We start from the raw sequence: 22,720 nt of genomic DNA, 5'->3' as shown, positions 1-22,720 counted from the left end.
AGGAGGGAGGGAGGGAGGGAAGGAAGGGAGGGGAGGGAGGGAAGGAAGGGAAGGGAGGGAGGGAAGGGAGGGAAGGAAGGAAGGAAGGAAGGGTGGGAGGGAGGGAGGGAGGGAGGGAAGGAAGGAAGGAAGGAAGGAAGGAAGGAAGGAAGGAAGGGAGGGAGGGAGGGAGGGAGGGAGGGAGGGAAGGGAGGGAAGGAATAAGGGAAGGGAGGGAGGGAGGGAAGGGAGGAAGGAAAGAAGGAGGGAGGGAGGGAGGGAGGAAGGAAGGAAGGAAGGGAGGGAGGGAGGGAGGGAGGGAGGGAGGGAGGGAGGGAAGGGAGGGAAGGGAGGAAGGAAGGAAAGAAGGAGGGAGGGAGGGAGGGAGGGAGGAAGGAAGGAAGGAAGGAAGGAAGGAAGGAAGGAAGGAAGGAAGGAAGGAAGGAAGAAAGGAAGGAAGGAAGGAAGGAAGGAGAGAGGAGGGGAGGAGAAAGGGAGGAAGGAGAGAGACAGAGAGAAAGTTAGCCTCCCTGGGGCCTAGGATGATGGGGGGTGACACCACCTCTCCCCCCTGCCCCCTGCTTGGCTCTGCCCGCAGATGCCTTGCCAGACCCCCAGTCGTCGGCTGTTGTGAGCGCCCCAACAGGTAATGCCTGAGGCTCGATCAGGTCACTGTGTGGTTGTGGGGAGGGGGGGCGCAGGGGCCAGATTTGTTATTCTGGGTTCAACATTGACTGCCTGGAAATGCCGAGCCAGTCCAGAACTGCTTCATGCCTGGAGACAAGGGGGGAAGAGGAGGAGGAGGGGGAGAACAAGGAGAAGGAGGAGGGGAGGGAGAAGGAGGAGGAGGGAGGAGGAGGAGGGAGGAGGGGGGAGCAGAGGGGGAGGTTCCATGGAGCCCTGGCGGCCGTGGGAGGGACACGCGGAACCCCAAGCTGGATGGGCCGCCCGGTAGCGAGCCTCCGGGCCGGCCTCAGCTCCAGGGCGTGACCCTCGTGGACCTCGTGTGACTCCCCACACGTCTCTCTCTGTCCCCAGGGTCCCTCCCCAGGCCCACGGAGACGCCCACCGCCACAGGTGACCTTCACCTCCCTCCCCCTCCTCCTCCCTCTCGTGGCGTTTTAGCTCAGAGGAGCCCCAGGGACACCCGCGGACAGTCCCTGCAGGAACCCCCCCCCCCGTCTGCTGCAGGAGGGAGGGGGCTCGGAAGGGCCTGGACCCCCCCCCATGAAAGCTGCCATGGAAGGGGGGAGCTGGAGGATGGCCAGGGTGGGGCCCGAGCGATAGAACAGTGGGGAGGGCCCCACTGTTTGCCCCGCCCCCCGCTGACCCGGGCCCTGGGTGGGTGCAGAGCCAGGAGTCAGCCCTGAGCACGGCCTGGGGGTAGGAGAGAGGCTGCCTTGAAAGCCAGCACCTCGGAGGGCGGGGGGCAGAGATGCCCCCAGAGCCCACCCCGTCCCACGGTGCTGTGTTCTGAGTTCTCTTCCTCGGGTACCTTCACCTGAGATCCAGGACCCCGTGGCCTGGGGCCACTCCCTGGGCTCCGGCTCAACACACACACACACACACACACACACACGCACACACGCACACACACGCACACACACGCACACACGCACATGCACACACACGCACGCACACACGCACACACACACGCACACACACGCACACACGCACACACACCCGCACACACCCACGCACACACGCATGCACACACACACGCATGCACACACACACGCACACACGTGTCCAAGTCAGTCTGAAAAGCCAGCTCAGCCCCCGAACATCCGAACCAGGGTCCCGCCCCCCCAGGGAAGGGGGTGCCCCAGTGCCAGGCCCATGCCTGCTGGCTGCAAAGCAGTGCCGTGAACACACTGAACACACACCCAGGCTCCCCAAAGCCAGAGCAAGCGGAAACGGGGCGTGCGTGTAGCTGGCCCCCCGTGTGCTGGTCCCCGCACGCAACCTGACAGCTGTCGCTCGCCCTGTCCAAGGTCTGGGCCTGCGGCTGGTGGACGGGCAGAGCCGGTGCCAGGGCCGCGTGGAGGTGCTCCACGCCGACACCTGGGGCACCGTGTGTGACGACCACTGGTCCATCGAGGATGCCCATGTGGTCTGCAGACAGCTGGGCTGCGGCCCGGCCGTGTCCGCCCTGCTGGGCGCCAGCTTCAGCCCCGGCGCGGGCAGCATCGTCCTCGACGACGTCAACTGCACGGGCAGCGAGTCCGCGCTGGACCAGTGTCCCCACGGGGAGTGGTTTGCCCACAACTGCGGCCACCAGGAAGACGCCGGTGTCATCTGCGCAGGTGAGCGGGGACGGCAGGGCCGGGGCAGGGAGCCCCTCGGTCAGGGCTGCAGATTTCCGCTCCGACTCCAGGAAATGTTCCAGCCACGCCCTGCGGACGAGGGGGCTGGGCCTGCGTCTCCAGAGAAGGGGGTCACCTAGGACATGAGGCGCGCGGCAGCCAGGCTGGCCGAGGTCAAGGTACCTCCCCAGTGCCACATGCGGCCCCCAGAGCGCTGCCGGGGTCTCTTGTAGGACAGCGGCATATCCCAGGAAGGACAGGAGCCCCGCCCATGCACACGCTGGTGGGCTCCACGTCTGGGCTGCTGTGAAGAACGCGGGAGTGCCCACGTCCTTTCCTGTCCAGTGCCGTCCCCCTCCCCCCCTTTTTTTTTTTTGCTTTTTGGGTCACACCGGGTGATGCTCAGGGCCTACTCCTGGCTCTGCACTCAGGAATCACCCCAGCAGTGCTCAGGAGCCCACATGGGATGCCGGTGATCCAACCAGGCGGGCCGTGTGCCAGGCAGGCGCCCTCCCCGCAGGGCTGCCGTCCTGGCCCCTCCCTCCGTCTAGTGTCTTCGCAGCCTTCAAATCGGTGCCTGGGGTGCTCTGCTGGGCCCCACGGCACCGCCATGACCTTCAGGGAGCAGATGTCCTAGCCTGCACGCCCCGGGCCCCGTCTGCAGCCCCTGTCCGCACCACTGTCCACACGCCTTCTGCACAGGGGCTGCCCCCCCCCGGCCCGTGTGGCTGGACACGCGTACCCTCCCCCCACCCCGCCCCCGACGGAGGAGGCTGGCGAGCTTCTTCCTGCGACCCGATGTCCCTCACCCTGCCCGGGGCTGGGACTAACCCGCCGTGTCGCTCTTCTCTCTCTGCAGATTCTGCTGCCGCCGGAATGCCAGGTATCCGCGCTCACTTCCGTCCCACCAGCCGGTGGGCAACTGGCCACGTGCTGCCCGCTCCCACTGCCCCGCCCTCTGACCTTCCCCCCCACTGTCCTCCCGCTGCGCCCAGCGGAAAGAGGCTTCTGGGAGGATGGCCACTGTCCCCCAGCCCCGGCACACACAGGTCTGACCTCGGCCTCCGAGGGGCTCGGGCACTGCCCAGAGAGGTCCGGGGGCCCAGAGCCGGGGGGCAGCCGGCGGGTCCATTTCGTCATCCCAACCCCATCTCCCTTCCCTTATCGTCTCCGTCTTTCGGTTTTGATTTTTGTGCGTTTGGTTTGGAGCCACACCTGGCGATCCTCAGGGCTTTCTCCTGGCTGTGCTCGGGGATTACTCCCGGAGGTGCTTGGAGGACCCTGTGGGATGCCGGGGATCGCACCTGGGTCAGCGGCGTGCAAGGCCACTGCTCTACACGCTGTCCCATCGCTCCAGCCCCTCCATCTTTCTTCTAAGACCACTTCCCACCTCGGGGTGCACGGGGGGTTGGGAGGGGGAGGCCTCCGGGGCCACACCTGTTCCTGCAGGTTCTTGGGCCTGGTGATGCTCGGGGACCACCATGCCCCCCACCCCGGCAGAGTCTGGGCCGCTCAATGTGGGGTCACGCTCAGGGTCTCGTGCTCTGCCCGTTGGGCACTTCCCAGCCGGGGTGTGTGGTGTGTGAGTCCCGCAGCCCCTTCGGTGGGTGAGTGAGGCTGACTCGGAGGGGCCTGGAGCCACCACGACGCACTCAGAGCACACAGGGATGGGGACTCACCGGGCTCTGACGCGACGCCCAGTGACGGCTCTCTCTCCCTACGTGTACAGCTCCGCCTGCGCCTGACGACCCACCGCGCGCTTTCCACCCAATAGGTACTGCTTCCTGTGCGCCCGCTCACAGCCCCTGCTCGAGGGCCGGGTCCCCTCGTCTGTACCCCCACAGCATGCCAGTGTTACTTCTGCAGCCCGGTGCTGTAGTTACACGGGGGAGGGGACCCTGGGCTGGGGGGAGCTTTCCGAGGGGAGCCCCTGCAGACTCGGGAGCACCATCCCAGGCCGACAAGACGCCCCCCAGCCCTAAGCACTGAGCCACGTAGGGTCTGAGTCCCTGGGGCGCAGAACCAGAGCTTCGCCGTGGCCGTCTTGGGTTCGGGGCTGCTTCTCTCACCAACCCCTCCTTCCCCGCCTCCCAAGAGCGGGTCCCCCGTCACCCCATCACATGCATGGTAGTCTTTTTTTTTTTTTGCTTTTTGGGTCACACCCGGCGATGCACAGGGGTCACTCCTGGCTCATGCACTCAGGAATCACCCCTGGCAGTGCTCAGGGGACCCTATGGGATGCTGGGATTCGAACCCGGGTCAGCCGCGTGCAAGGCAAACGCCCTACCCGCTGTGCTATCGCTCCAGCCCCACACGCATGGTAGTCTTAAGACTCACGTTGAGTAAAATCGATCTCGAGAATGGGAGGCCAGTTTGGCTGAGACCAGAGGCAGAACACACAGACTGAGCCCGGGCACGTGCCTGAGTCTGGCTGAAGGCGTGAGCAGGTTCCCAAGGTGGGTGACATCAGCGTCACCCGCCTCCCAGGGCTGCTGGTAGCCCCGGGTGTCCTTTGGGGAGCTTTTCTATGGTTCACGTAAAGAAGATTGGGGGGTGGGGCTGGAGTGATAGCACAGCAGGGAGGGCGTTTGCTTTGCACACGGCAGACCCGGGTTCAAATCCCAGCATCCCATAGGGTCCCCTGAGCACCGCCAGGAGTAATTCCTGAGTGCAGAGCCAGGAGGAACCCCTGAACATCGCTGGGTGAGACCCAAAAAGCAAAAAAAAAAAAAAAAGAAGATTGGGGGGACAATGTGATTGCTTTGGAAAGGGGACAGGGCAGGTTTGGGGGTCTCTCACGTGGGGGAGCATGAGAAACTGCTCCCCAGGAAGGAAGGGGCGTGGCCGCCCTCAGTACCCCGCAGGAAGGTAGGGGCGTGGCCGCCCTCAGTACCCCGCAGGAAGGAAGGGGCGTGGCCGCCCTCCGTACCCCTGTCTTCGGGGGCGTGGCCGCCCTCTACCCCGTAGGAAGGAAGGGGCGTGGCCGCCCTCAGTACCCCGTAGGAAGGAAGGGGCGTGGCCGCCCTCAGTACCCCGTAGGAAGGAAGGGGCGTGGCCGCCCTCCGTACCCCTGTCTTCGGGGGCGTGGCCGCCCTCTACCCCGTAGGAAGGAAGGGGCGTGGCCGCCCTCGGTACCCCTGTCTCAGTGGCGTGCTGGGGCGGGGGCGCGGGTGTCCCTCTTCTGGGAGCCTGGGCCGGGGGCAGCACACTGGGCCTGTCCGGGCGTGGTGGGAGACCGGGGGGCTCCCGCCACCCCCGCCCGCTCTCCCGCAGACCTGCCCGAGGTGCGTCTGGCCGACGGCGGCGGCAGGTGCGAGGGCCGCGTGGAGGTGCGCCACGACGGCACGTGGGGGACGGTGTGTGACGACCTGTGGGACCTGCCCGCCGCCCAGGTGGTGTGCCGGCAGCTGGGCTGCGGCCCGGCCCTGGCGGCCCCCCACGGCAGCCTGTTCGGGGACGGCGTGGGGCCCATCCTCCTGGACAACGTGCAGTGCTCGGGCCGCGAGGCCAGCCTGGGCCAGTGCCACCACCTGGGCCTGTCCGTGCACAACTGCGGGCACCACGAGGACGCCGGCGCCGTGTGCTCAGGTAGCGGCAGGGGCAGCCCCGGAGCGCACGCTTTAAGGACTCGGATTTGGGGGACTCGGGTCTCCCCAGATGCGGGGGGGTCACCAGGACTATGCCTGGGGGTGCTGAGGAGGGCCCGCTCCTCCCTGGAAAGGCTGGGGGAGGGGGAGAGAGACAGAGACACAGAGAGAGAGAGAGGAGAGAGACGAGAGAGGAGCAAGAGAGAGGAGAGGGAGGGAGAGAGGAGAGTGGAGAGAGAGGAGAGAGAGGAGAGTGGAGAGAGAGAGGAGAGAGAGGGAGAGAGAGAAGAGAGGAGAGTGGAGAGAGAGGGGAGAGAGAGGGAGAGAGAGAAGAGAGGAGAGTGGAGAGAGAGGGGAGAGAGAGGGAGAGAGAGAAGAGAGGAGAGTGGAGAGAGAGGGGAGAGAGAGGGAGAGAGGAGAGAGGACAGTGGAGAGAGAGGAGAGGAGAGAGAGAGAGAGAGAGAGAGAGAGAGAGGAGAGAGAGAGAGAGAGAGAGAAGCTTCCCAAGGCTCCAGGATCCAGGTGCTCTCCCAGACCCCTCCCTAGGCTAAAGTCTAAAACATTCTGCATTTACCAGAATGTTCTAAACCATCCCACTGACACAAAAGCCAGTTGGGTGCCCGTGTCCCGGAGCGTTTCGTCCGTGCCCCCGCCAGTAACCCGGGCCCTTCGGTGCGGGTCTCTTTCAGCCACGGACGGTGCCCGGGGAGCAGCGGAACCCTCGCTGGCCGTCGGTAATCTCCTCTTCTCGCTCGCCACTTCCTGCTCTGGGGCTCGCCCGGGGCCTCACCTCGGGCCCAGTGGGAATGTCAGCGCCCCCCCCCCAGACCCCCTCCTCCCCCACGGCTGAGAGGGAGGGGGGAGCAGGAGCAGGGCTGTCCCTGCCCAGCGTCTTCAATTCCACTCCCCGGGCCGGCCAGTGGATACGTTTGGCCCAGAAGGCCTCAGCGGGAAGTTGAGTGAGGCCCCGGCGGGTGCTTTTGCGTCCGACTTACCCAAGAGCTCAGCCTTGGGGGCTGGAGCGATAGCACAGCGGGGAGGGCGTTTGCCTTGCACGCGGCCGACCCGGGTTCAAATCCCAGCATCCCATATGGTCCCCTGAGCACTGCCAGGAGTAATTCCTGAGTGCAGAGCCAGGAGTAACCCCTGTGCATCACCAGGTGTGACCCAAAAACAAACAAACAAACAAACAAAAAAAAAGAGCTCAGCCTTCCCAGCCTTGGAAGCGCAGCGCTCACCCCCCAGCCGGGAAGGGCGGGCGGGAATGTGCTCTTGGGGACAGGAGCAGCCAGGACGGCCGTCCCAGCCGCCAGCCGGGAGCAGGGGACCCCGGGGAAAGTCGATGTTTCAGGAATCTGGGGTCTGACCGTGACATCTGGAGTCTAGAACAAGAAGCCTCGCTCTCTCCCCCTGAACTTTCCCAGGGAGGAGCCGGGCGTACCCCTGGCGGCCCCACACATTGGGGGAGACCCCACCCCCAAAGATGCAGACATCCTGCGGCCACTGAGCCACACCCCGGGACCCTCTCCGGGCTCAGGTGCTGGTGGCCCTCCCTGGTCCGAATCCACACCGTGAGCCCCGGGGCACGGAGCAGAGCAGCCCCCAGGACTGCTGGGTGCCCGCACCCTCCCCCCAGAAAAAGGCCCTTCCTTGCTTTGCTCGTCCCCACTCACATTCTGCTCCTCGTGTCTGGAGCACGCAGTTGTGTGTTTCCTCGTCACGGCCAGGGTGGCGTGTTCACGACGGCCCGGAACCCCAGGGGTGGGGGCTAGGCTGGCTGCTCCCCCCACTGACCCCGCGTCCTCCGCAGACTTGCCCACGGTGCGGCTGGCGGACGGGCAGAACCGCTGCCAGGGGCGTGTGGAGGTGTACCACAACGGCACGTGGGGGACGGTGTGTGACGACCTCTGGGGCCTCCCCGCGGCCCACGTGGTGTGTCGGCAGCTGGGCTGCGGGCAGGGCCTGGGCGCCCTGGGCAGCGGCCACTTCGGAGAGGGCGCGGGGACCATCCTCCTGGACGACGTGCAGTGCCGGGGCCACGAGACCAGCCTGGGCCAGTGCCGGCACCTGGGCTTGTCCACCCACAACTGCGGCCACCACGAGGACGCCGGCGTGGTCTGCTCAGGTACCCCGACGTTCTCCGGGGGCCGGGGGGAGGGTGGCCCCAAGCTCAGGAGCGAGGTCCAGGATCATGGCTGGTCCCAGGGGGCTTCTGGGTGGGCTTTCAGCCGCCTGCACCAGCTCCCCTGACCCCCAGCCCCGAGTCCACGGGGGAGGGGCTCCACCCCCACCCCCGCCGCCACCACCGTGGTCTCTCGGAGCTTCGTGGTGTGGCTTTAGGGAACCCCACGGGTGAAGCGTCTTTCTCTCCCCCCCACCCTCAGCTCTTAGATATTTCGCCTCCAGAAAGTCTCTTCAAAGGCCTTTGGGATCCCTCTGCTCTGGGGGGGAGAGCTGGCATGTCCCCCGAAGGATGTCCTGGCCACTCAGTCACACCCCGGAAACCTCCCAGGGCGAAGGTGCTCATGGCTCACCTGTCTGGCCCTGCACCCCGAGCCCGGAGCACGGAACGGAGCAGCCCCCGGGGACGGCTGGGGGTGCCCAAGCCCTCCCCACAAAGGAAAGACCCCTTCCTTGCTTTTCTCCATTCACATTCTGTTTCTCATGCCCGGAGTGTACAGCCGTACGTTTCATTTATTACCTTGGCATATACAGAGGCTTCCCCTCGCCATCCCCAAAGTGCCCTCGAGAGCCACATAATTTTAAATAAGACCGTGTCTCCTGGGGCTGGAAAGGTAGTACAGTGGGGAGGGCATGTGCCTTGCTTGCAGCCAACCTGGGTTTGACCCCCGACACCCCCAGGTGGTTCCCCCAGCCCTGCCAGGAGTGATCCCTAAACGCAGAGCTAGGAGCAAGCCCTAAGCACCGCTGGGTGTGGCCCCCCAAACAAAAGCAACAAACAACGACACCCGGGAGTTTTGTTTCGATTTCATCTTACCTGGTTTCCTTTTTTTTTTTTTTTAACCATTTCAGCATCAGTCACCAAAATGACACCAGCGGGTAATTTCCTTCGTTTTCCTGCTTTCTACAAATCACGTAGCTATAGACGGCTCCGCCTGGGGATGGGTCGGGCGTTTATACTTCCCCTGAACCTGAGTGCCAAGCTCATAAACTACAGAAGGTGCACGCCTGGTCGTTGAATGAAATAGTAAGTTGAATAGACACCGGCAGCTCGCATTCCTGTCTTACCCAGTTTGAGCCCCTGCTCGGTGTCCCTGGAGCTTAGTGTCAGGGTGATCCCTGCTTCCCTCTTCCCTGAGCCAGTGAGCTCGGCTGCTCGCTCTGTCCGGCTTGTGTCCGCCAAGCTGTCCCTCTGCTCTGCGTTTGCAGAAAATAATCACGTGGCTCCGCCCACATGCACTTCACAGGATGGTCCAGCCTCAAGCAAATTTTTTTTTTTTGCTTTTTTGGGTCACACCTGGCGATGCACAGGGGTCACTCCTGGCTCAGGCACTCAGTAATTACTCCTGGCGGTGCTTGGGGGACCATAGGGATGCTGGGAATTGAACCCGGGTCGGCTGCGTGCAAGGCAAACGCCCTCCCCGCTATGCTATCGATCCAGCCCCTCAGGCATATCTTAAACCCACCCAGCTCCATCGCCTGGCAGCTGAGTAGCCGTGTGAGAGTGGCTCGCAGCCTTGCACACCCGCGGGCCGTCTGTCCAGATGTGCTCGCCGGGGGGCCTCTGGCGAATGCACCCCCGCCCCCAGCTGGCTCCCGTGTTGATCCCCCACTGGCACCGTGAAATACAGTGTCAGGACTCGGTGCTGGAGAATCTGGGACTCTGCTCTGAATCCAACTGTCACCACACGGTGGCCCTTGGGCAAGCCCATTTCTTGGAGCCTCGGTTTCCCCACCTGGGTAGGAGGGTGGAGCTTGTCCTGGACAGCAGGGTGCACACTCACGCCAGGGCAAACACCAGCACCAACTGTGTGAGCACAAACGCCACTCACGCCACGGAGCGACCCTCCGAGCCCGCAGCAGACCCCTGCAGAGGGGCTCGTTCAAGCCTCGCACCCGGGACAAAGGAGCAGAGACTAGGGCCCAGGTCCCTGAGCCAGAGCCAAGTGCCGCCTCCGTATTACTGATGTCCCTGCACCTCGTGACAGGGAGAGCAGAAGGCAGCAGGAAGCGGACGGCCACGCGTGAGCGTGGTGGGGCCGTGGTTGGCAGGCCGGGCGATAGAGAGCGTTTGATTGGCCGGGGTGGGGGGTTTGCCAGCATTGTCTCAACTTGTGCTCGTTCGGACAGCTCCGACCCCGACCTCTGTCGCAGACGTGGCCCTCACGGCAGGTAATGTAAAACGGTTCTCCTGCTGCCTGTTTCTGGGCACTGCCGGGACGAAACGCTGCCCAGGTAGTGCCGTTCTACACTCTGTGTGCTGGGGTCCCCGGCTGGGTCAGCCCCTCGGAACAACAGCCACAGAGGGCCTTGCGGGGGGGCAGTGGGAGGGCCAGCGCTCAAGCTCCAGAGCCTCATCACACACAGGTGCCCGTGTTCCTCCGCAGCCCCCAGGCCAGGCCCCTGGACCCCAGCACCGGGTAAGCATGGCCTGAAGCCCCGTGAGTGCCCCTGCCTGGACCCCACCCCCCCAGGGGCTGGGCCCGGGGGCGGCTCACACCGCCCCCCCCCCAGTCCAGCTGCGGCTTCTCTTTACAGATCTCCCTGCAGCCTCCCCCGCGGCAGCCGCGCGGCCAGGTAACGGCTCTCTCCCGCCCTTCCCGCTCACCACACCTCTTCTTACCCTGTGAAACGCCGTAGTGTGGCGGGAGGGCACTTGCCTTGCACGCCGCCCACCTACCTACCTGGGGCTCTCCCTCTGGCATCCCACTTGGTCCCCTGAGCACCGCCGGGAGTGAGCCCTGCGTGCAGAGGCAGGAGTCACCCACCCCTGAGCATCTCCAGGTGTGGCCCCCAAACCAAGACAATAAAAAATTAGGGGCCGGAGTGATAGCACAGCAGGTAGGGCGTTTGCCTTGCATGCGGCCGACCCGGGTTCGATCCCCAGCATCCCATAGGGTCCCCCAAGCACCGCCAGGAGTAATTCCTGAGTGCAAAGCCAGGAGTAACCCCTGAGCATCACTGGGTGTGACCCAAAAAACAAACAAACAAAAAACAATAAAAAATTAAACGTGGCCCTTTGACTACACAGCAGAAGCCACATGGCTGGCTCCTGGCCCCACATCTGAGGGTCCCGTTTGTTCTTCGTTCCCCACGCAGGTGTGACAGCCACCTCAGCGGAAGCGGCCACGCCCCCCGGTGAGTTTTCCTCCCAACCTGCATTTTCATTCAACTTGGCCAACACTCCCACTTTTTTTTTTTTGCTTTTTGGGTCACACCCGGCGATGCACAGGGGTCACTCCTGGCTCTGCACTCAGGAATCACTCCTCGAGGTGCTCGGGGGACCCTATGGGATGCTGGGAATCGAACCCAGGTCAGCCGCATACAAGCCAAACACCTTCCCCACTCCAGCCCCAACACTCCCACATTTCGTTCGACCAATGCACATGCAGGTGCTGGAATCTCCAAGGGGGTGGAATTGAAGCACCGGCCGAGCCTTCACGCTTTCGCAGACACGGGGCTGCCAGTGCTCCGGGCCCTCTGCGGTGTCCCTCCAGCTTCCGGCTCATGGTCTTTGCTGCTGTTCTGCGGGAGGCGAGGGCGGCGTCCCCACTGCCCACTGCCCGGTGGGGGGAGTGTCCGGGGGATTTCTCAAGCCGTCCTGACTCCCCACACACAGAACCCGGGGCCCTGGGCCAGACAGGACTGCGGCCACTTCTGGCTTCTACCACAGTCCACACCAGGAAGCTCTATTCTCTCTTCACTCGTGTTTGAACTGGCCTCCCTCGGTTTGCAGGTGTGTCCCCCACTGCAGCCGATGGCAAAGGAGAAATATCTTCCTCTGAAGAGGATGAAGATGCGTCTCCCACTGCAGCGGAAGAAGGAAAAAGAAGAGGAGGAGGAGGAGGAGAAGGAGAAGGAAAAGGAGAAGGAGGAGAAGGAGAAGAAGGTGAAGGAGGGGAAGAGAAAGAGGAAGAAGAAGAGGAAGAAGAAGGAGGAGAAGAAGGAGAAGGAGAAGGAGGAGAAGAATCTCCCACTGCAGTGAACAAAGAAAAAGTGTCTCCTACTGCAACAGACAAAAAAGGAGGAGAAGAAGGAGGAGGAGAAGGTGAAGAAGGGGAAGAGGAAGAGGAAGAAGAAGGAGAAGAAGGAAAAGGAGAAGAAGAAGGAGAAGGAGAAGAAGAAGGAGAAGAAGATGAAGAAGAAGGAAAAGAAGGAGAATCCCCCACTGCGGTGAATGAAGAAAAAGTGTCTCCTACTGCAGCAGACAAAAAGGGAGAAGGAGAAGAAGGAGGAGGAGAAGGTGAAGGAGAGGGAGAGGAAGAGGAAGAAGAAGGAGAAGGAGAAGAAGAAGAAGGAGAAGAAGATGAAGAAGAAGAAGGAGAAGGAGAATCCCCCACTGCAGTGAATGAAGAAAAAGTGTCTCCTACTGCAGCAGACAAAAAGGGAGAAGAAGGAGGAGGAGAAGGTGAAGGAGAGGGAGAGGAAGAGGAAGAAGAAGGAGAAGAAGAAGAAGAAGGAGAAGAAGAAGAAGGAGAAGGAGAAGGAGAAGAAGGAGAATCCCCCACTGCAGTGAATGAAGAAAAAGTGTCTCCTACTGCAGCAGACAAAAAAGAAGGAGGAGGAGGAGGAGGAGGAGAAGGTGAAGGAGAGGGAGAGGAAGAGGAAGAGGAGGAGGAAGAAGAAGGAGAAGAAGAAGAAGGAGAAGGAGGAGGAGGAGAGTCTCCCAGTGCAGCGAACAATGAAGAAGGAAAAGTGCCTGCCGGTGCAGGGGGTAAAGCAGAATCTTCCCCAGGTACGTTTCTGCTCCCGGCAGCGCCTGGAGACCTTCTGTGAGCCCTGAGACTTGCACACCCAGAGCCGACCCTCGGGTGTCCCAGAGGGAACAGAACAGAGAGGCCAGGAGGTCGGGGAGTCCCGGGCAAACCACCACCCCCTCAACCCCCATCAGTGGCTTGGGTTCCAGACACAAGGCAGAGGGGCGCAGAGACAGCGTGAAGAGAATAACAGCCCCTGGGGGCCCCCCCGACAGGGCCCTGAGACAGGATTCACACCCGTGACTCCCCCACGCTGACGTCCCAGTGAATGGCCAGGAGAACGTGTTAAGGCGTGTTTCTCACAGACGGGGTAATTCTCACACAACTGGACTCAGAACACACTTGAGGATGGGGGCGGGAAAACCACCACCACCACCCGCAACCAGCCCATGTGTGGCGAGAAGGAAGGTGGTGGTCTTAGTCACGAGGCGGCCATATCTCACCACCACAGGCTCTGGCATAGACACAGATGGTCATTTGCTCGAAGCTGTGGAGTCTCGAAGGCCCAGATGGAGGTGGCGGCCAGGGAGGTGTGTGGTCAGGGCGCTTCCCTTGGGCCTCTCCTCGAGTGACGAGACAGAGGGCTGTGGGGGAGAGAAAGCTCCATGTGTCATCTTAGGACACGGGTGCCGGTGGGACCAGGCCACCGGTGCGTGGACTCGTTCCATCTCAGCCACTCCCCTAGAGTTGCTGTGAGGCTGAGGGCTTGAACACAGGGATGCTGAGGGGACACGGGCCGTCGTGCTCACAAGTCCTGCTTCTTCCTCCAGTTGGGTTTATTTTCTTTCTCTTCAAGTCCTTTGAAGGCATTGAGAGATAACACTCGATAAAGTCAAGTTTCAGGGTGTCCTGCTCACCAGAGCTAAGTGTTACTGTGCCATCTAAGGCCGTCTCCTCCATCTCTCACTGACTCGGCTTGGGCGGGAGCTTCCTGCTCTGGTGCCTCTCCCTGGCGATTCTCCTGACCTCTGTGCAGTTTTCCTTGGTGGACCTGGGAAGCGATAACAGGCTGAGGTGGCTCCCACACGTTTCCCTCCTCTGAGCACACGACAGTCAACGTCCCTTCCCAGTTCCCCAGGAAGTGCCTCTGGGCGGGTGAGAAGGGGTGAGCTTCCTGGCCCTCAGTCCCGGTCCGTCCCCACTGATGCTGAGAAAACAGTGCCTCCCGCCTCTTGGGCTCTGGATAAGCATCACGTGTTAGACGGGTGTTTGCTCAGGAGCCGGAGGAGACCAGGGCCAGCCGGGAACTCCCTCAGCCTCTTCATCGCTCATCTCGGCCGTCGTGGTGCTGCTGACCAGCACTGCTGCCTCGGGATGAGAGATGTCAGTGAGACAGTCACGGGGCCGAGGCTCGAACAGGGACTGCGGTCAGTCTGCCTTGGAAAACGCCTTGTGACATGCTCCTAGCCCTGCAGTGGGCAGACCCCCGGGGAAGTTAGCAGGGCAGTTTCTATTGCAGAGAGTCCACACAGCAGGTTATGTTCATTCCCGGCGTCTGCAATCCAAATGATAATGCTTCGCAATTGTTTTTGGCAGCCCCAGGTGGGACCTCAGTGGCAGTGACGTCACCACCAGGTAATGGTTTACCCCTTTTGCTAGACGATCCTGGCTTAAGTCACTCTTAGAACCGTGACTTTCCCTAGAGCCTGTTGTGTTTTTGACTACCCTGCACACTTTGTACATTGTCATATAGGACAAACCTGTCAGATCTGATTTTCTCTTACTTAAAATAGTTGCACTGATTTCCGCCCCACCCACACTCCATTTTCAGCGCGGCTCTGCCATGCGGGTGGGTACTCTCGGTAGCTTGCCAGGGTCTCCGAGAGGGATGGAGAAATCGAACCCAGGTCCACCGCTTGCAAGGCAAACACCCTACATGGGCTGGAGCAACAGCACAACAGGTAGGGCATTTGCCTTGCACGTGGCTGACCCGGGTTTGATTCCTCCGCCCCTCTCAGAGAGCCCGGCAAGCTACCAAGACTATCTCACCTGCATGGCAGAGCCTGGCAAGCTCCCCATGTTATATTCGATATGCCAAAAACAGTAACAAGTCTCACAATGGAGACGTTACTGGTGCCCGCTCGAGCATATCGATGAACAATGCGGGGTCAGTGCTACAGTGCCATTTTCAGCCCACAAAAAGCTTGTTCTAGGGACCAGTGATGAGCACAGAGGGCTGGAGCGATGCTTCGAAAGCAGAAGCTCCCAGTCTGAGCCTGGCACTGCTGCCGCCCCACCCCCACCCAGTACTAGGTGGCGTGTGATCCCCAACACCCTCGGGTCTGCCCACTGAAGATGGGGTCCACACAGCGAGGCCAAGCACTGTCAAGGGTGACCCAAAGGTACCCCAGCCACCAGCCAAGAAAATCTTTTCCTATAAAATCTTTTTTTTTCTTTTCCCGGGCTACATTCAGTGATGCTCAGGGGTTCCTCCTATCTCTGCGCTCAGGGATCACCCCTGGCGGTTACGGGGTACTGGGGGTGAAACTCAGCCGTGTGAGAGGCAAGCTCCCTGCCCACAATGCAGCAGCTCTGGCCCTTCCTATAAATCTAGTGCTTTGGGTCTCTTTCGTTTAAAAAGCATATTTATAAAGCTAGTTTTTGGGGGAAATCAGTTCATAAATGTTTTGATCTTTTTGAGAATGAAAGGTTGCAAAATCGGGCCGGAGCAATAGTACAGCGGGTAGGGTGTTTGCCTTGCATGTAGCCGACACAGGTTCGATTTCTGGCATCCCCTACGGTCCCCCAAGTACTTCCAGGAGTAATTCCTGAGTGCAGAGCCAGGAGTAACACCTGAGCATTGCTGGGTGTGACCCAAAAAGAATTAAGAAAGTTACAAAATCACTTTTTTTTTTGGCTTTTTGGGTCACACCCGACGATGCACAGGGGTTACTCTTGGCTCATGCGCTCAGGAATTAACTCCTAGCATTGCTCAGGGAACCATATGGGATGCTGGGAATCAAACTCGGGTCGGCCGCGTGCAAGGCAAACGCCCTACCCACCGTGCTATCACTCCAGCCCTGAAAATCACTTATTTTTTGATGCCAAGAAAACCCAAAAGAATATTTCTACTCCTGAACCAAAGCAGAAACTCAAACAAAAGTCTTAGCATCTAAATTAAGAGAAAACATTTAGTTTTTTTTTCAGCTTTGAATATAAATGTGTGCCTTTGAGTTGATACACTCTCAACTTACCTTTCCTTTTTTACAGTTATTATTTCAGTTGGTGAAGAAATGAACCCTTCGCCTAGTAAGTGTTGGGTCTTTCTAAGCACTTAAAGTATTTCTTTATTATTAATGATTTTAAGAATGTCTTTCTTTCTTTCTTCCTTTCTTTCTTTCTTTCTTTCTTTCTTTCTTTCTTTCTTTCTTTCTTTCTTTCTTTCTTTCTTTCTTTCTTCCTTTCTTTCTTTTTCTTTTTTGGCTTTTTGGGTCACACCTGGGAATGCTCAGGGGTCGATCATGGCTCTGCACTCAGAAATTACTCCTGGCGGTGCTCAGGGGACCATATGGGATGCTGGAGATTGAACCCAGGTTGGCCACGTGCAAGGCGAGCGCCCTACCTACTGTAATACCGCTCTGGCCCCAGGAATGTATTTCTTATTTGTGCAAACACATAAACGCACACACACACACACACACCCTCCTGTGGGCTGGAAGCCCCTAATTCACTAATGGAGGCCTCAGGAAATGTGTCCTTATAGTTTTCACAAGCATCATTGTCTTGGCTCCAACATCACAGCAAGGGAAGGAGACAAGGAGAGGAGCCTGCAACCACTGAGAGGCGGGGCCTGTGGCCAAAGGGGGCGGAGCCTGTAGTCACTGAGGGGTGGAGCCTGCAACCAGAGGGGCGGGGCCATATCCATGTTACACACCACCCCTCTTAGCAAGCTGGAAATGGAAAAATACACCACTAGCAATAAGTTTTCTTTTTAATTGAATCACCATGAGATACAGGTACAAAGATGTTTATGATTGGGTTTCAGTCATACAATGTACCAACACCTGTCCCTCCATCAGTGCACATCTCCCACCACCAGTGTCCCCAGTTTTCTGTTTTCTGCCCACCTATGTCCCACCCCAGCCCAAGCCTGCCTCTCTTTCTCTCTCTTCCCCCCCTTCTCTCTCCCCCTCCCTCTCTCTCTCTTTCTCTCGCTCGCTCTCTTTCTCTCGCTCCCTCTCTCTCTCCCTCCTTTTGGGCATTATGGTTATTAGCAACAAGTTTATAGAAAAGGATTCTATACACAACCCCCCTCAAAAATAATACAACTTTTGAAAATTACTTTTACAAGCACCTTTTTTTAATTGTTATTCTGGACAATAAATTACACACATCTGCAAGAATTATTAAATGCATGCAACTATGTTATCACACCACTTCAGACTGAGCCATTTCTATCACCCGGAAAGTCATGTTAGGTCTGATCACAGCTGCCCTGCCCCCTGCCCCAGCAGCTTGCTGGGTTTGCTGTCTGTCACTGTGGTTTAGCCTTCTAGAATGGCCTATAAATGGGATGAAATGTGAGGTGCCCATTTAGGGTCTGACTTCTTGGTCTAACAAACCATTTTTGAGACTCATCCATGTGGTTCCTTATGTGAGTCGGGGTTTTTTCCCTGTTTATTGCTCAGTAATGTTCCGTTGTAGATTCCATGTTCATTCCATGGATATGAACTTCCTAGTCTTCTCTCCTGTGCCTTGGTATTTGCATTGTTTTCCGGCTTTGTCCGTGTGGAGGATTCCGCCCTGTGCACATCTCTCCTCTGACAAGCTTTCTTGAGAAACTCCGAGGACCCAGTAGGTTATCTCGGCCACATCATAGAAATTTTATAGCCAAAATGTCAGTTGATTCATCAGGCAAACAAACAAAAAAGGATATTCCACTGAGGATTTGACTGAGTCTTTTGTTCTAACTGTTCTTCTAAGAGTTGCATTCCTGGGCCTGGAGCCATACGGCCCAGGTTCGATCCCCAGCATCCCATACGGTCCCCCGAGCACTGCCAGGAGTAATTCCTGAGTGTAAAGCCAGGAGTAACCCCTGTGAATCTCTGGGTGTGACCCAAAAAGGAAAAAAAAAGAGCTGTATTCCCAGGAACTGTGTGCTGGCTGGCCATTCACTTTGTTTTGCTTTGGTTTTCATTGAAAAGTTAAGTGCTCGGGAATCAGGGAACCTTATTAAAAACCGGCCATTCCCAGAGGTCCTCAGTTCCTCAAGGTCTTGCTTTGTTCTGAAAGAATGAGAGTGACAGGGGCTAGGAGACGGGTCTAAGGACTGAAGAACAGGTTCTGCGCGTAGGAATCTGGGGTTCGATTCCCGGCACCGTAAGGTCCTGGCGCGCCACGCGGGGGTGGGTGGGGCCACCCCAGAACTGGGAGCGGTCCCTAAACAAGCTACCAAAGAGGGAGTGTAACAGAGGAAGTGGGTGGGCTGGGGGCCTTGGAGAGAGAGACTGGAGAGGGAGGGAGGGGGAGAGGAAGAACCACAAAGCCAGCCTGGCCCTGGCCCAGGGCGGGCGTCCCGGAGCTGCCGCTAGCGACGCCCCCGCGCCCCTCTCCCCGCAGACCTGCCGCTGCGCCTGGTGGGCGGGCGCAGCCGCTGCCGGGGCCGCGTGGAGGTGCGGCACCAGGGCGCGTGGGGCACCGTGTGCGACGACCACTGGGGCATCAGGAACGCGGCCGTCGTGTGTCGCCAGCTGGGCTGCGGCCGCGCGCTCGGCGCCCCGGGACACGGCCGCTTCGGGCCGGGCCGCGGCCCCATCCTGCTGGACAACGTGCGCTGCGCGGGCACCGAGCACGCCCTGGAGCGCTGCGCGCACGCCGGCTGGACTCAGCACAACTGCCAGCACCGCGAGGACGCGGGCGTGGTGTGCGCAGGTACCGCCCCGCCGGGGTCCCCGGTCCCCCCCCCCGCCCCCGCACCACACTCCAGGGTCACTGGGGCGGGGGATGGGGGGGTGGGGGGAGCGTCCCGCTCCTTCCTATTAATACCCTTCAGGATTTCCCCCCCCCCCCGTTTTAGCGCATCTTCGTGGGGTGGTTGGGACTCTGGAGGCGCCCTGGAGAGCGCAGAGCACAAAGGGCACCGGGCGCTGGCCCCGAGGACGCCTCATCCAGGCGTGGGCCTTGTATTCACTCGCCTAATTCCAGTTTAGCCGCGTTTGCCCCCAAATAGAACAACAGTGAGAAGCAAGGAAGGGGCGACAAGGGACTGCACTCAGCAGCGACACAATTCTTGTGTCTTTCTGCCCTGCAAGGGCAGCCAGACTGGGTGCTCGGTCCCCTCCCTGCCCTCCACCCGAACCCTACAGTCGCCTGGTGCCCCTTCCCCCAGGCTCGAGCCCCTTCCGAGAGCGAGCACTTCCATATTGGACCTCCCACCCCACCCCCGACTCACCCCAGGTGAATCTCGAGGGCTGAGGAATGGCAACGGCAGAACTGATGAGCAAGTCCAGACTCCAGGGTAGCCGAGCGCACGCAGGGCTAAGATGATTGGCCTGGACCGGCAAGCTCGGTTTGCTCTCGGGCACCGGGTGGTACTCTGGGCACCAGCCAGGAGCTACCCTGAGCACAGAGCTGGAAGCAGCAATGAGTACCGCCAGGTGTGACCCAACAACAATCCCCTAATTAAAAAAAACCCCAAGAGTCCAGAGGAGGCGTGATAGAACAGCCGGTAGGGTGTTACCTTGCCCACGGCCAACTAGGGTACAATCCCCAGCATCCCATAGGGCCCCCCCAAGCCCCACCAGAAATGATCCCTAGGTGCAGAGCCAGGAGGAAGCCCTGAGCACTGCCAGGCGTGGCCCCAAAACAAAAGCAAAAAAGAAGAAAAGCAAAAAATAAACAAAAAACAAAAACAGGGCAGAGCAAATAGGACAGTGGGTAGAGGGTTTTGCCTTGCACATGACCGAGTCAGGTTAGATCCCCGGCATCCCCGATGGTCCCCCGAGCACCGCCAGGCGTGCTCCCTGAGCTCTGTCAGAGCCAGAGGTAAGCCCTGAGCACAGCCGGGTGTCGCCCAAAAACATGAGCAGACAAGCACAGGACTCACCTGTCCGCTGCAGGCCTGGTTTGACAGGTGAACGGAAGCACTTTCCTGCGCCTTGGCCTCCTTGGAGGTCTGGTCCCACTGCAAAAGCCTTGCGGGTCCCTTGAGGACGAGTAACCGCAGAGCCCTGCTGGGGTGGAGGGGCCCTGGCTCGCCCTCACTCTCACTGTTGTCCACAGAGCCCGCCTTTCCCTACAGCGGGGGGAAGCCCGGCCTGAAAGGTACGTAACTGCCGTAAGTGCGTGCGGATCGCCCAGCTGGGTCTTTCCCGTCCCCACAATGTCCAGAGGAGCAGGCAGAGGGGGCGAGGGGCAGCGGGGGCCGTTGTGTGACTGGCTGCACGGGCTTCCTGGCCCTGGTCTGGCCCGTGTTCCTGCCCTGTTTCTAGGTGCGGGGACTCTGAGAACCCCCAACCGTGTCCCCAGCATTCGGGACCAAGCGTGACGCGCCCGAAGGAAGGAGCAGTGGCCAGGGGTCGCGTGCATGGGGGTGTTCACTTCCATAGCCGGTGTGCCCTGCTGCTTCTGCAGAATTGCCAGAAATGCCCCCAGACGCCATACGCCCCTCCCCACCTCCCCGTATCCGGGCAGGGGGCCCTGCGCCCCGCTTTCAGTGGCAGGGCCCTGGGGGTCCTCTGCCAGGCCTGCCAGCTGTAGAGACTAAAGCAAGAGTCCGTCTCCTCCCCGGCTGTGTCGGTGTCTCCCGCACGGTCATGCCGTTGACCTGGCCTCCTCCTCTCTCCCTCCCCAGGCCCTGTGGAGTCTTTTGTGCCCAAGGACAATGGTAAACTCGCCCCCTCCTTGGCCCTGAAGCTGCAGAAACGGGGAGCTGGGGAGGAGCGGAGAGAAGAAAGAGAAGTCTGTGGGGTGGGGCCGAGTCTGTGCAGGGGGCCTCCCTGGGGGAGAAGACACTCTGCCCATGTGTGTTTGGTTTCCATTCCCGTCCCGACCTCCCATTCTTACAGGGTCAGGTCCTCGGGAGAGCATCAACGCTCTGGGCGCAGAGTAGCTTTTAGGGGGAAATAGGTCCAGGCTGATAGTATGACGGGGAGGGTGCTTGCCTTGCATGCGGCCCACCCGGGTTCGATCCCCAGCATCCCCTATAGTGCCCCGAGCACTGTTAGGAGTGAGTCCTGAGTGCAGAGCCAGGAGCAGTCCCCCAGCAACGCCAGGTGTGGCCCCAAAACAAAAAATAATTGGGGCGATATAAATAGAGTTAATGAAAATGAAGGGAAGGCTGGGTGTGTTCTGTGGTAGGTAGTTGAGTAAGTGCGCCTACGCAGACCACACAGGGTCCATCTTGTGAGCCCTCCTATCCTCTTCCTTCCGCAGCTCAAGTCTCCTGCTCGCCTCACCTGTTCCAAGTCGTCATTGACCGAGGCTATCTCCGGAGGCTGGGCTACTCCTCCTGGGACGTCCACCTAAACGATGCACTGTGCCACCCCCACGTCACGGGGCGCTACCTGATCTTCAACATTCCCTACGGTCGCTGTGGCACGGTCAGTCAGGTAAGAAGCTGCCATCCCTCTGGGAGGAGGCAAGGAGAGGGGCTGAGAAAGTCAACAACGCTGGAAATTGGGTATAGACCAAGGAGAGACAGAAGAGGTGGCTCCGTCTCTGGGTTTGCTGAGCAACCTGGACCATCTCAGTAATGTGTCTGAAACTTGCCTTCCTTTGGGAAATGTGGATTCCACACTGAGTTAATGTGGATTCCACACTGAGTTGAGAACGGACTTTAGCAACTGCTCAGAGCAGATGGATGGATGTGTAAATTGGAAGGATGGATGGAGGGAGGGATGATATATGAAGGGACAGATGATGGAAGGCTGGATAGATGGATGGAGTGATGGATGATGGGAAGATAGACACATGGGTAGATATGTGAAATGCTTGAGGGGTGGATGATGGAAGGGTGAACTGGTGGAGATACAAATGGACAGTTGGGTACATGGATAAACAGAAGAATGGATGGGTGCAGGGGCTGGAGCGATAGCACAGTGGGTAGGGCATTTGCCTTGCATACGGCCGACCCGAGTTCGATTCCCAGCATCCCATATGGTCCCCTGAGCACTTCCAGGGGTAATTCCTGAGTGAAGAGCCAGGAGTGACCCCTGTGCATCGCCGGGTGTGACCCAAAAAGCAAAAAAAAAAAAAGAATGGATGGGTGCATGGACAAATGAATACATAGATAGGTGGGTGAATGGATGGGTGAGTCAGTGGGTGAATGGATGGATGGATGGATGGATGGATGGATGGATGGATGGATGGGGTAAATGGATGAGTGGGTGGGTGGATATATGGATGAGTGGATGGATGGGTGGATGAATGAATGAATGAATGAATGGGTAGATGTTTGGGTTGATGGATGGATAGATGGGTGGGTGGGTGAATGGATGGATGATGGATGGATGGGTGAGTGGGTGAGTGGGTGAATGTATGGGTGGGTAAGTGGATAAATAGGTGGGTAGGTGGTTGAATGAATGGGTGGGTGGGGATGATGAATGAACAGATATGTGGGTTAATGGATGGATGATGGATGGATGGATGGTTGGATGGATGGGTGAGGTGAGTTGATGGATAGGTGGGTGGGTGGTAGGTGAATAGATGGGTGGGTGGGTGGGTGAGTGGGTAAATGGATGATGGTTGGATGGGTGGGTGGATGGATCAACTCACAGAGGTCAGGCCTTAGTCACAGGCCATCCCCGAGATAGGAGCATGAAGCAGTGTTCTCTCCTCCTCCCAGGAAAACCTCGGCTCCCACAGCTACTCCAACTCCATCAGAGGCCGAGTCCGGGGCCGCCCTGGGCACGTCATCGTGAGACACAAGATGCCTCAGCTCCAGTTCACCTGCCAGGTGAACGCCCCGTCC

At 59.5% G+C, this 22,720-nt stretch overlaps 2 protein-coding genes across 2 annotated transcripts in view; both read left to right on the top strand.

The window, feature by feature from the left end:
* The window catches only part of LOC101555148 (deleted in malignant brain tumors 1 protein), a 65,427-nt gene extending 64,791 nt beyond the window's left edge, over positions 1–636 (top strand). Inside the window, exon 28 of the mRNA XM_055119135.1 lies at positions 578–636. Coding sequence (XP_054975110.1) covers positions 578–636 — 59 coding nt within the window. The remainder of the gene's footprint in view (positions 1–577) is intronic.
* Positions 637–1,414: 778 nt separating this feature from the next.
* LOC129399350 (scavenger receptor cysteine-rich domain-containing group B protein-like) lies at positions 1,415–20,296 on the top strand. The gene is made up of 15 exons (XM_055119134.1): positions 1,415–1,442; positions 1,974–2,285; positions 5,559–5,873; positions 7,683–7,997; positions 8,906–8,932; positions 10,184–10,225; positions 10,421–10,473; positions 10,568–10,630; positions 12,677–12,788; positions 14,347–14,385; positions 16,021–16,059; positions 18,370–18,704; positions 18,827–18,923; positions 20,032–20,073; positions 20,241–20,296. Exons 1-15 carry the CDS (start codon positions 1,415–1,417, stop codon positions 20,294–20,296), a joined length of 1,875 nt encoding a protein of 624 aa, XP_054975109.1.
* Positions 20,297–22,720: the final 2,424 nt, after the last annotated feature.

Source organism: Sorex araneus, chromosome 11 (assembly GCF_027595985.1).
Source record: "Sorex araneus isolate mSorAra2 chromosome 11, mSorAra2.pri, whole genome shotgun sequence".
NCBI classification, from domain to species: Eukaryota; Metazoa; Chordata; class Mammalia; order Eulipotyphla; family Soricidae; genus Sorex; species Sorex araneus.
This window is presented reverse-complemented; position numbering and strand designations above follow the sequence as displayed.